Source organism: Alosa alosa, chromosome 5, assembly GCF_017589495.1.
Source record: "Alosa alosa isolate M-15738 ecotype Scorff River chromosome 5, AALO_Geno_1.1, whole genome shotgun sequence".
Lineage (NCBI taxonomy): Eukaryota > Metazoa > Chordata > Actinopteri > Clupeiformes > Clupeidae > Alosa > Alosa alosa.
This window is the reverse complement of record NC_063193.1, coordinates 34,676,031-34,689,478: the sequence shown is the minus strand read 5'-3', so window position 1 is coordinate 34,689,478 and position 13,448 is coordinate 34,676,031. Positions and strand designations below refer to the sequence as shown.

The following is a 13,448-nucleotide window of genomic DNA, read 5'->3' as shown; positions in this document are numbered from 1 at the left end:
TCATAAACTCTTAAAGTCGTTGGACCTTCCCTTTCGGTCCTCTGTGACAGACGGTTCTGCAGATATGTCTTTTGCAAGGATCTTGTCAAGCAGTTTCCTTATAGTAAAGATGCTACGCCATTTTCTGTGATACAATATAGATGGTATTCTACCCTTAGGGAGATCTTTAGCAAGATCAAGGATGGGGCGATAGGCTCTTATTTCAGCTGCTCTCAGTAGTGTGTTCCATGACTTTATGTTCATACAGTAGGTGCCACAAGGTTTATCATCTGAACAATGTATTAAACACTCCCCCTGAATACCACTACTTCCTTCTGCCATGCTTCTCTATTCTGGGATGTACAACAATTTAAAAGCAACAGAGATATATCAGGAATGATGTGCTAAAATGAGGCCTTTTCCTACTCAGCAACAGTGTGTGTGACTGTGTGTGTGCGAGAGAGGGAGAGACAGAGGGAATATATGAAGTGTGTGTGTGTGTGAGTGAGAGAGAGTGTGAGAAAGTGTGTGTGTATGTGAGGGAGAGAACATGTTTGTGGATGTGAAGTATGTGTGTGTGTGTGTGAGGAAGAGAAAGAGTGAGAGTGCAGTGGCTTGAGCTGTGGCTTGACTGTGCATCATCAGTATTCTGCCACTCTCATCAGTATTCTTAGCCTGACGAGCCAGACCCACATTAAAATGTAGTGTCTGGACACTCACCGTTTGCAGTGCTCAGTCCGAGGGGCGGGATAATCAGTTGTCTTTCAAATTCCCTCTGCACGCAATAGGACAGCGGCAGCGCTATGAGTCCCATGCCTTTCCCACCAGTGGAGCTAGTTGGCTAGTTCAAACGTTTGCCAACTTAATAAAAGCTTAACTCGTGTCACACTTCGCCAACAGCAACATCCATCTTATTTGTTTTCAAGTAGCAGGGAATTCAAGCCAAACCGTTGCAACTCTGCCATCAATCATTATGTTAAGCCCACCTAACGACTTTATACACGATTTCATTGGCCTGATTGAGTTTCGATTTCTGGAGCTCACAAGCCAACCGAGAGTTGCTAGACTACAGTAGCCCTGGCAGCAAATATAATTTGCTGCCGCTAGGGGCGCGTCTAGATTTCTAGGCTACAGTATTCTAGCTTACCAACTGAAACTGCTCTCTCACACATAGGCTACATCTCTGTATGTTATTTAAGTAAGTATATATACTCTTTTGATCCCGTGAGGGAAATTTATCCCAATCCGTGAATTAGTGAAACACACTCAGCACACAGTGAAGTGAAGCACACACTAATCCCGGCGCAGTGAGCTGCCTGCAACAACAGCGGCGCTCGGGGAGCAGTGAGGGGTTAGGTGCCTTGCTCAAGGGCACTTCAGCCGTGCCTACTGGTCGGTGTTCGAACCCTCCGGTTACAAGTCCGAAGCGCTAACCAGTAGGCCACGGCTGCCCCTAATTTTTGTCCTTTCTTTTGTTCACACACAAATTGGGGAAGTCTACAGTACGGTTTACAGCATACATCATTGCTGTAATGCTGATGATGAGTACCTTACTTGGGCTGGTTATATCTAGTCTTTCACAAGTAGCCTAGTCATTGGTCATATCCTTACTCATTCTCACACATCTGAATCATAACACAAATAAAAATAAACAGGACTTACCTTGTAATCTGTTTTTGACACTACAACAGCCATTGTTGTTCTGTAGCCTAACTAAACTGCTTCCATCCACATACTGGCCCTGTGGCCCAGCAAACACCAACACCAGTGTTGCCAGATTGGGTTGAGTGATTTCCGCCCATTCACGCTCAAAAACCCGCCCAATCTGGCAACTCTGATAAACACACTCTAAAGTTGGCAGTTTATATTTGTACTGTAGAATGTTCAGAAAAGAAATCTAGTTCCAGACAAATTGAAAAAGCAGAATTTAGGCCTAATAGTTATGCAGGATCTACATGCATTCTCTTTAGAACTGAAATATCATGGCATGTCCGATCATTATAGTTTTGGTATCATTAGGGAAAACAGATTAATTACCCTAAAATATATTTTTCTGAGAAGTCTATATATTCTAGATGTGATATAATGTGCATTGAGACATCTCCCAACTTCCTCCATCCCACTATACCTTAGTTCTGTAATGTATTTTGCATTACATTGAAATGCATTGATTTTCAATGGACAGCTATCAGTTATGGGTCTTAAATAGCTGTGTAAAGTGTATTCAGCTATCTAACCCATATATTTTCTAAAAGCCTATACTCTCTAGATGTGATATAGCAAGAGTTTGGATTTGACCCACCCACACAAGTAGCCTAGTCATTGGTCTTTTAGTCTTTTGCCTCTATCTAATCCTATACAGGTGAAAAAGTGTATGACGGATGCATTTTAGCCTATGTAATTCATGGAAAGCTAAATTATCCATCTAAACTGTATATTTTCTAAAAGCCTATGCCATCTACATATGATATAACATAGATTAAGACATATCGCATCATCCCACACACTTGCATACAGCTATACCTACACATAGGCATGTATTGTGAATTGCACTGGGTATGGGTATAAAAGCTAGTAAAAATACAACTAAGCTACCACTTAGAAAAGGTTATCATACCAAAACATCTCTCAGACATAGAGGATTACGAAAATCATTGCTAGATTTTTCCACCTTTGGTGATACCAACTTCTGCTCTGGCCCATGGACTAATAAACAAAATGCCTCAGCCTCTAATAAGCACAATATGAAGTGGACTAAATAAAAACATGATGTTGGGATAAACACCGACAGTATAGGGGCCCACTAAAGATCGTCGCACCCCCTATAGTGAACCATTAGCTCCGCCCTGGTCTGTCCTATATGTATATCCTCTGATTTTAATGTTTACAGATATCTAGGCGATATTTGTAACATTTATTTTGTATTTGGCCTGTTATAGGCTACAATTGTGTATGAATGGGTAGGGAGACGGGCGCAGAATGTAATATGATTAAATTAAAGTTAGGCTACTTTTCTCGGGAACCGTTTACCACAACTATAGCGACTAACATCGTTTAAAAGCTAAGAAAAAGCTTTTAAACGATACATGTCATACGACTAACTGTGTGAGTCTGTGTGAGTAGGCTACTTCGCGAGTAGTTCAGCAAAGAATGGGTGAATCTGGCGTTGATTCCCTCTCCAAAATGTTCCAGTTCTAGGCCGACCAAGTGTTCTGCTGCATTAAGTTGAACGAACAAATGTGTTTATTGTACAGAAAAATATACATAACCTACTGTCAAGCAGTCAATTAGCTACAAGCAGGGATGTAGTGGAGGCATAAACACATGTAAACGCCGTTTAAGCACCTCCTGAATTTCAGAAAATTTCGTTTACACACCTCTAAATATGCCAGAAAACGGCTTGTACACAACGTGAATGAGCCACAGAAACAATGCAATTGAGGTTAATTTAGTGCGCAGTAGATTTATGTATGCCACTGAGGTACAGTGTTGAAATGATTAGGTTACTTCAGACACGAATTTGGAGGTCAGCTCTACCTTTTCCCCATTATGCAAGGTACCACTGATTACTTATTGACATTAACCATTTTGATTTTCAGTAATACTAACCCACTCTACATCTCTCTTTCTTCCCCCCTTACCTCACTTGTGAGGTATATCATCACCAGTCATCAGCCATCTGTGTGCTTGGCCTTCTTCTCACTCATCTCATGTGAAGTCCCATCCCTACGACTACCCTATCATCGCCTATTATTGTCCCCCTTACCTAGATTCCTGGCCCATACAGCCTAGCGACCCACCACCTGCCTATGACAACACCTGCCGGACAACTCTGGCCCGTACTGCCGACCCACCACTTGCCCTATGACAACTCCTATTCCCCTGGACAATTCCATTTCCTACGCTGGACTATTTGAACTTTCTGACACTAAATCAGGATTAATGCATTATCATACCGGATATGTAATCATCCCTCCTCGTGTAACCTCAGGTGGCTTTAAACACCATGTCCTATTCTCTACACCTGACTAACATATGCATTTGTCATGTGCATACAGACCTTACTCTCCTGTATCTGACCCTAGGCAGATAAGTCAGGCCCTTGAGTCGTGGATCTGCTCGAGGTTTCTTTCTATCTCCAATTCTAGGGAGTTTCTCCTCGCCCCTGTTACTCATGGGCCTTCTCTTCTCTTCTCTTCTCTTCTCTTCTCTTCTTCTCTTCTCTTCTCTCCTCTTCTCTTCTCTTCTCTTCTTCTCTTCTCTTCTCTTCTTCTCTTCTCTTCTTCTCTTCTCTTCTCTTCTTCTCCTCTCTTCTCTTCTCTTCTCTTCTCTTCTCTTCTCTTCTGTTCTCTTTTCTCTGATTGTCTAACACTCTGTTAAGCACCATGAGACATGTGTAATGTTTGGGTGCTCTATAAGTACAATTAAATTGAAATTTGAAATTAGCTAGAATGAATAAAGTTCAGGATATAAAGTCAAGTATATAAGATAACAGGTTGTTATCTCATGCATTCTTTGGCATCCAAGCCACTGAAATCTAGTGACAATCTTGTCAGCTAGTTAGTGTTAGGCTATAAAAATGGTAACCAATCACGGGAAATCGCTTTTGCGATGTAAAATTAAATAAAGTTTAATTTATCATAATTAGTCCATCAATAAAATACAATCTTGGGTTCAAAGTCATCACCCTTAGTGTTTATTAGCGTAAAGTTTTTTTTAGCTATCTTCACTTTCACTCTGATGTGAAACCACACAATTGTGCCATTGTGAACACGTTGTGTTAAGGGATCAGATTGCGCATTGTGAGAAGTTCCAGACAGAGTCCTCTTCCTCTTTTCTGTGATATCATGTGAACTTCCCAGGTCACATGACATGCTTTGGCCTTTGCGCCAGCCCTGTAGGTCAGGCATACAGTACTCAGCGTCATCCTATTTAGTACACCGCCCAACCAACCCACCAAGTTCATTCACAGAAAGCAGCGTTTCATGTCACACCACTGAGGACAGACATGGATGAGAACCAGCCGCTCATTCGACCGGACGCATCACAGAGAGGGTGAGTGTTTCTAATCTTAGTCTTATTCATGACCGGACGCATCACAGAGAGGGTGAGTGTTTCTGATCTTAGTCTTATTCAGGACGGTTATTGTGTTTCTCTTGGGGATTTCTTTTTCTCAGTTTTACGTTTTGTTTTGATCGAACACACTGTGTGACAATCTACTGTTGTTAGGTCTTGTGAATGTATTTCAGGTTCTTCTGGTTTTTACTGTTATCAATCAGTGCTCACTGTAGTGTTAAACACACACACTGTAGTGTTAAACACACTGCACACACACACTGTAGTGTTAAACACACTAACTGCACACACACACACTGTAGTGTTAAACACTCTAAGTGTTTAAACACACTAACTCTAAATAGTGTTAAACACACTAACTGCACACACACACACTGTAGTGTTAAACACACTGCGCACACACACACACTGTAGTGTTAAACACACTGCACACACACACACACACTGTAGTGTTAAACACACTGCACACACACACACTGTAGTGTTAAACACACTAACTGCACACACACACACTGTATTATTAAACACACTGCACACACACACTGTCTCTGTTCCTTCAGTAATGCGCGGCTCTACCTGGCTGCGTTCTCTGCCGTCCTGGGGAACCTCAACTTCGGCTTCTCCCTGGTCTACCCCTCTCCGGTCATCCCCCAGCTGCAGAGGGGCGACGACCCCCGGCTCAGGATGGACACTCAGGAGATCTCCTGGTTTGGGGTGAGAATCACGCACCCAGGGGTGCCCCAGGTTTCTTTTGGAATGTGTCTAGCTAAAGAATATTTAATCAGGAGGACAAAGACATGATGGTCTCTCTGATAATGTCATATCTGCGGGGTCAGAATTAAGCAGCCAGGGATGCTAAATTAATATTGTGTAAGAGTGTCCAAGAGTGTTTAACACTACAGTGTGTGTATGTTCAGTTAGTGTGTTTAACACTACAGTGTGTGTGTGTGTGTATGTGCAGTTAGTGTGTGTGAATTAAGCAGCCAGGGATGCTAAATTAATATTGTGTAAGAGTGTCCAAGAGTGTTTAACACTACAGTGGGTGTGTGTTCAGTTAGTGTGTTTAACACTACAGTGTGTGTGTGTGTGTGTGCAGTTAGTGTGTGTTATAATTAAGCAGCCAGGGATGCTAAATTAATATTGTGTAATAGTGTCAAAGAGTGTTTAACACTACAGTGTGTGTGTGTGCAGTTAGTGTGTGTGAATTAAGCAGCCAGGGATGCTACATTAATATTGTGTGTCCAGGGTGTGGTTTGGTTTCACTTTGGTTAATATTGTCTGACTGCTGGTGTTCCTCCTAAAGAAGTGAAAGTAAGTTGTGCAATTTATTGTCATGTGATTGTCTTTCAGTTTCTGATCCACCTCATTGAGATTTATTTTCATTATCTATAGATTGTTTAGTAATAAAGATTTTTAAAGGAACTGAAAGCAGAGGTGGACTGGAGTTGAAAGCCCATCAGAGGTTCTTCTCACACCCCCAGTACTGCCTGCCTGCCACAGACACACACACGCGCCGCACGCACGCACGCACGCACGCACGCACGCGCACACACACACACACACACTCACACACACACACACACACACACACACACACACACACACACGCCATCAGAGGTTCTTCTCACTATCTCCAGTCCTGCCTGCTCTCCTGCACTCCATGTTCACAGCAATGCACAAAAGAGCGTTTCTAAATTGTAATCGTTAATATATTGTAATCATTTATAAATTGTAATCGTTAATATATTGTAATTGTTAATAAATTGTAATTGTTAATAAATTGTCATCGTTAATATATTGTAATCGTTAATATATTGTAATGGTTAATACATTGTAATCGTTAATATATTGTAATCGTTCATATATTGTAATCGTTAATACATTGTAATCGTTAATATATTGTAATGGTTAATCTACTGTAAACTTTAATACATTGTAATCGTTAATACATTGTAATCGTTAATATATTGTAATCGTTAATATATTGTAATCGTTAATATATTGTAATGGTTAATCTACTGTAAACTTTAATACATTGTAATCGTTAATACATTGTAATCGTTAATATATTGTAATCGTTAATACATTGTAATCGTTAATATATTGTAATCGTTAATATATTGTAATCGTTAATATATTGTAATATTGTATCTCCGTTCCTGCCTGTTCTCCGGCAGTCCATCTTCACCCTGGGGGCAGCGGCGGGGGGCCTGGCGGCCATGCTGCTGAATGACCGGGTCGGCCGCAAAGCCAGCATCATGATGGCGGCCGTGCCCTCGGCCGTGGGCTACCTGGTGATGGCGGCAGCGCAGAACGTGTGGATGCTTCTCCTGGGCAGGTTCCTGACGGGCATCGCAGGTGGCATGAGCGCTTCATCAATACCTGTAGGTCTGCCGGGGGCGGTGTGTGTGTGTATGTGTGTACTCTATGTGTGTGTGTGTGTGTGTGTGGCATGAGCGCTTCATCAATACCTGTAGGTCAGCCGGGGGTGTGTGTGTGTGTGTGTGTGTGTGTGTGTGTGTGGCATGAGCGCGGCATCAATACCTGTAGGTCAGCCGGGGGCGGTGTGTGTGTGTGTGTGTGGCATGAGAGCTTCATCAATACCTGTAGGTCAGCCGGGGGCGGTGTGTGTGTGTGTGTGTGTGTGTACAGTATGTGTGTATGTGTGTGTGTGTGTGTGGCATGACCGCGGCATCAATACCTGTAGGTCAGCCGGGGGACGGTGAAGCACACTTGTGACCACACAGATGATCCACTGCATGATGCTATACTGATTGTGTGTGTGTGTGTGTGTGTGTGTGTGAACTCTCTCTCTCTTCGTTTCTCTGTGTGTGTGTGTGTGTGTGTGTGTCTGTGTGTGAACTTTCTCTCTCTCTCTCTCTCTCTCTCTCTCTCTCTCTCTGTGTGTGTGTGTGTGTGTGTGTGACTCTCTCTCTCTCTTTGTGTATGTGTGTGTGTGTGTGTGTGTGAACTCTCCCTCTCTCTCTGTGTGTGTGTGTGTGTGTGTGTGTGTGAACTCTCTCCCTCTCTCTGAGTATGTGTGTGTGTGTGTGTGTGTGTGTGTGTGTGAACTCTCTCTCTCTCTCTCTCTGTGTGTGTGTGTGAACTCTCTCTCTCTCTCTGTGTGTGTGTGTGTGTGTGTGTGTGTGTGTATCAGGTGTATGTCTCAGAGATCTCACACCCCAAAGTCCGAGGCACGTTGGGATCCTGTCCCCAACTGACTGCAGTGTTTGGATCGCTGGCTCTCTACGCTCTAGGTACCTCCTCTAGCTGCCCCCACTCTACGCTCTAGGTACCTCCCCACAGCTAGCTGCCCCCACTCTACGCTCTAGGTATCTCCCCACAGCTAGCTGCCCCCACTCTGCTTAAAAGCTATTGTTATTATCTATTTATTCATATCTAAATGATATTATTAGTAGTAGTATTATTATAATCTATTTATTCATATCTAAAATTATATTATTATTATTAGTAGTAGTATTATCTATTTTCACATCTAAAATGATATTATTATTAGTAGTATTATTATAATCTATTTATTCCCATCTAAAATTATATTATTAGTAGTAGTATTATTATATTATATTTATTCATATCTAAATTATATTATTAGTAGTAGTATTATTATAATCTATTTTCACATCTAAAATTATATTATTAGTAGTAGTATTATTATATTATATTGTTATTATTATTATTATTATTATTGCGGTAAAGGTCTGGTGTTGCCATGGCGATGGCTGGCGGTTGCTGGGGAAGTTCCGGTGATTGTGATGGTGTTTCTGCTGTGCTTCATGCCGAACTCCCCGCGCTTCCTGATCACTCACGGCCGCCGCGAGGAAGCCTGCCACGCGCTCCAGTGGCTCAGAGGACCCGAGTACATGAGCGAGCTCCTCCGCATCGAGCACAGCGTCAATACACAGGTGCTAATACACAGGTGCTAAAACACATGCGCGCACACACACACACATACACACACACACACACACACACACACACCACCACCACTACAGCACAGCGTCAATAAGCAGGTGCTAAAACACACACGCACACACACACACACACACCACCACCACTACAGCACAGCGTCAATACACAGGTACTAAAACACACACACACCACCACTACAGCAAAGCGTCAATAAGCAGGTGCTAAAACACACGCGCACACACACACACACACCACCACTACAGCACAGCGTCAATACACAGGTACTAAAACACACGCGCGCACACACACGCACACACACACACACCACGCACACACACACACACACACACACACACCACCACTACAGCAAGGCGGGTCGAGGTACTAAAAATACAGATGCCGGCACACACACACACACCACCACTACAGCACAGTGTCAATAAGCAGGTACTAAAATACACACGCACACACACACACACACCACCACTACAGCACAGTGTCAATAAGCAGGTACTAAAATACACACGCGCACACACACACACCACCACCACTACAGCACAGCGTCAATAAGCAGGTACTAAAACATACACACACACACACACACACACACACACAGACACACACACACACGCACACACACACACACACATACACACACACACACACACACACCACTACAGCACAGCGTCAATAAACAGGTACTAAAACAAAACACCTTGTACCTGCGGCGCACATGCGTAGCGGCACACATACACACCACCACCACTACAGCACAGCGTCAATAAACAGATACTAAAACAAACACGCACACACACACACACACACATACACACACACATACACCACCACCACTACAGCACAGCATCAATAAACAGGTACTAAAACACACAGTGTGGGACGTTTAACACCCAGAATGCATTCTTACATGTCTCTTTCTCTTTCTCTCTCTCTCTCTCTCTCTCTCTCTCTCTCTCTTTCTCTCTCACACACACACACACACACACACTTTCACACTCTGCAGGCTGTCTCACCCATTGCGTATGCTTTCACACACACACACACACTTTGTGCCATATTTCACACACACTTTGTGCCATATTTCACACATTTTGCAAACTTCTTCCTAGGATAGCAACTGACTGTGGAACTGTGAGGAATCAGCTCGAATAGATCAGATCCTTTCAATCCTGATACGGTATGATACATCACATTATATATCTATGTTATATGTCTCTTGATATATCTATGTTATATGTCTATGTGATATGTCTATGTGATATATCTATGTTGATATGTCTGTGTGATATGTCTATGTTACATATATCTATGTTATATATCTTATGTGATATGTCTATGTGATATATCTATGTTATATATATCTATGTTATATATCTATGTGATATATCTATGTTATATATCTATGTGACATATCTATGTTTTCTCTTCCTGAACCCTCAGGTGAGACTGGTCTGAGGAGATCCAGGTCGAATCGAAACTACTGTGAAGGCAGAGAATCCGTCCAAACTATTGTGAAGAGGCAGGGTCAGATCAGATCAGAGCTACTGTGAAGGCAGAGGTCAGATCCAGAGCTGGTGTGAAGTCAAGTCAGATCAGAGCTAGTGTGAAGTCAGAGATCCAGATCAGATCAGCGCTAGTGTGAGAGCGAAGATCAGATCAGATCAGAGCTAGTGTGAAGGCAGAGCCTCCTGATGTGTTAGTCAAGTCAGGGGTTATTTGGGCTCAGTTGGTTGGAGTGCGCATTCATCATGCAGTTTCAAGAGTGTGTGTTGGAAGAGTGTGTTGTGAGAGTCTGTGTTGTGAGAGTGTGTGTTGGAAGAGTGTGTGTTGGAAGAGTGTGTGTTGGAAGAGTGAGGAAGAGTGTTCGTTGGAAGAGTGAGGAAGAGTGTGTGTTGGAAGAGTGAGGAAGAGTGTGTGTTGTGAGAGTGTGTGTTGTGAGAGTGAGGAAGAGTGTGGAAGAGTGTGTGTTGGAAGAGTGAGGAAGAGTGTGTGTGTTGTGAGAGTGTGTGTTGTGAGAGTGAGGAAGAGTGTGTTGTAAGAGTGAGGAAGAGTGTGTGTTGGAAGAGTGTGTGTTGAAGAGTGTGTGTTGGAAGAGTGAGGAAGAGTGTGTGTTGTAAGAGTGAGGATGAGTGTGTGTTGGAAGAGTGAAGAAGAGTGTGTGTTGGAAGAGTGAAGAAGAGTGTGATATTATCAGCTCCGATAACACACACACACACACACACATACACCACCACCACTACAGCACAGCATCAATAAACAGGTACTAAAACACACAGTGTGGGACGTTTAACACCCAGAATGCATTCTTACATGTCTCTTTCTCTTTCTCTCTCTCTCTCTCTCTCTCTCTCTCTCTCTCTTTTCTCTCACACACACACACACACACACACTTTCACACACTCTGCAGGCTGTCTCACCCATGCATATGCTTTCACACACACACACACACTGTGCCATATTTCACACACACACTGTGCCATATTTCACACATTTTGCAAACTTCTTCCTAGGATAGCAACTGACTGTGGAACTGTGAGAATCAGCTCCGAATAGATCAGATCCTTTCAATCACAGATACAGTATGATACATCACATTATATATCTATGTTATATATCTATGTGATATATCTATGTTATATGTCTATGTGATATATCTATGTGATATATCTATGTGATATGTCTATGTGATATATCTATGTTATATATCTATGTTATATATCTATGTGATATGTCTATGTGATATATCTATGTTATATATCTATGTTATATATCTATGTGATATATCTATGTTATATATCTATGTGACATATCTATGTTTTCTCTTCCTGAACCCTGGGTGGGGACTGAGGTCTGAGGCGGAGATCCAGATCCAGATCAGAGCTACTGTGAAGGCAGAGATCCAGATCAGAGCTATTGTGAAGGCAGAGATCCAGATCAGATCAGAGCTACTGTGAAGGCAGAGATCCAGATCAGAGCTAGTGTGAAGTCAGAGATCCAGATCAGAGCTAGTGTGAAGTCAGAGATCCAGATCAGATCAGCGCTAGTGTGAAGGCAGAGATCCAGATCAGATCAGAGCTAGTGTGAAGGCAGAGCCTCCTGATGTGTGTTAGTCAAGCGTGGGGTTATTTGGGCTCAGTTGGTTAGATTGCACATTCATCATGCAGTTTCAAGAGTGTGTGTTGGAAGAGTGTGTGTTGTGAGAGTGTGTGTTGGAAGAGTGTGTGTTGTGAGAGTGTGTGTTGGAAGAGTGTGTGTTGGAAGAGTGAGGAAGAGTGTTCGTTGGAAGAGTGAGGAAGAGTGTGTGTTGGAAGAGTGAGGAAGAGTGTGTGTTGTGAGAGTGTGTGTTGTGAGAGTGAGGAAGAGTGTGGAAGAGTGTGTGTTGGAAGAGTGAGGAAGAGTGTGTGTTGTGAGAGTGTGTGTTGTGAGAGTGAGGAAGAGTGTGTTGTAAGAGTGAGGAAGAGTGTGTGTTGGAAGAGTGTGTGTTGTGAGAGTCTGTGTTGTGAGAGTGAGGAAGAGTGTGTGTTGTAAGAGTGAGGATGAGTGTGTGTTGGAAGAGTGAAGAAGAGTGTGTGTTGGAAGAGTGAAGAAGAGTGTGATATTATCAGCTCCGATAACACACACACACACACACACACACACACACACCATCTCATCAGCAATGCTAGTGTGGATGGATGTATGTGTGGGGAGAGCAGTGGGGTGGTCACATCATAATGCAGCTTCTTGCTCAGGCGCTCGCAATTCACCTCCTCACTTCTGTCTCTCTATCTATCTAGCTCTTTATCTATCTAGCTCTCTTTCCATCTAGCTCTTTATCTATCTAGCTCTTTATCTATCTAGCTCTTTATCTATCTCTCTTTCCATCTAGCTCTTTATCTATCTAGCTCTTTATCTATCTCTCTTTCCATCTAGCTCTTTATCTATCTAGCTCTTTATCTGTCTAGCTCTTTATCTATCTAGCTCTCTTTCTATCTCTATCTATCTAGCTCTGTTTTTATCTCTTTTTTTTTTTAGTTTATTTTTTGGGATTTTTATGTCTTTAATGACAGGACAGTGGAGAGTGACAGGAAGTGAGTGGGAGAGAGAGAGTTGGGGTGGATCCGGAAAGGACCACTTGGGAGGAATCGAACCCGGTCACCGGGCGTGATGCAGGTGCCCCAGCCAGTTGCGCCACAGCTGGGGCCTTTATCTATCTTTCTATCTATCTATTTCTCTATCTCCATCTATCTATCTATCAATTTATTTATATATCTATCTATCTATTGTGTTGTGTGTGTGTGTGTGTGCGTGCGTGTGTGTGTGTGTGTGTGTGTGTGTTTGTGTTTGTGTGTGGTGTGTGTGTGTGTGCGTGTGTGTGTGTGTGTGTGTGTGTGTGTGTGTGTGTGTGTGCATGGTGCGTGCGTGCGTGTATGTGTGTGTGTGTGTGTGTGTGTGTGTGTGCATGT

General features: G+C 42.8%; 1 protein-coding gene across 1 annotated transcript in view; it reads left to right on the top strand.

Moving 5' to 3' along the window:
• Window positions 1-4,954: 4,954 nt before the first annotated feature.
• Window positions 4,955-13,448, top strand: part of slc2a6 (solute carrier family 2 member 6) — a 13,329-nt gene continuing 4,835 nt past the window's right edge. The window contains exons 1-5 of the mRNA XM_048244577.1: window positions 4,955-5,034; window positions 5,616-5,769; window positions 7,233-7,439; window positions 8,213-8,312; window positions 8,773-8,978. Of these exons, the coding sequence (XP_048100534.1) occupies window positions 4,988-5,034; window positions 5,616-5,769; window positions 7,233-7,439; window positions 8,213-8,312; window positions 8,773-8,978 (714 nt within the window). The 5' untranslated portion in view covers window positions 4,955-4,987. The remainder of the gene's footprint in view (window positions 5,035-5,615; window positions 5,770-7,232; window positions 7,440-8,212; window positions 8,313-8,772; window positions 8,979-13,448) is intronic.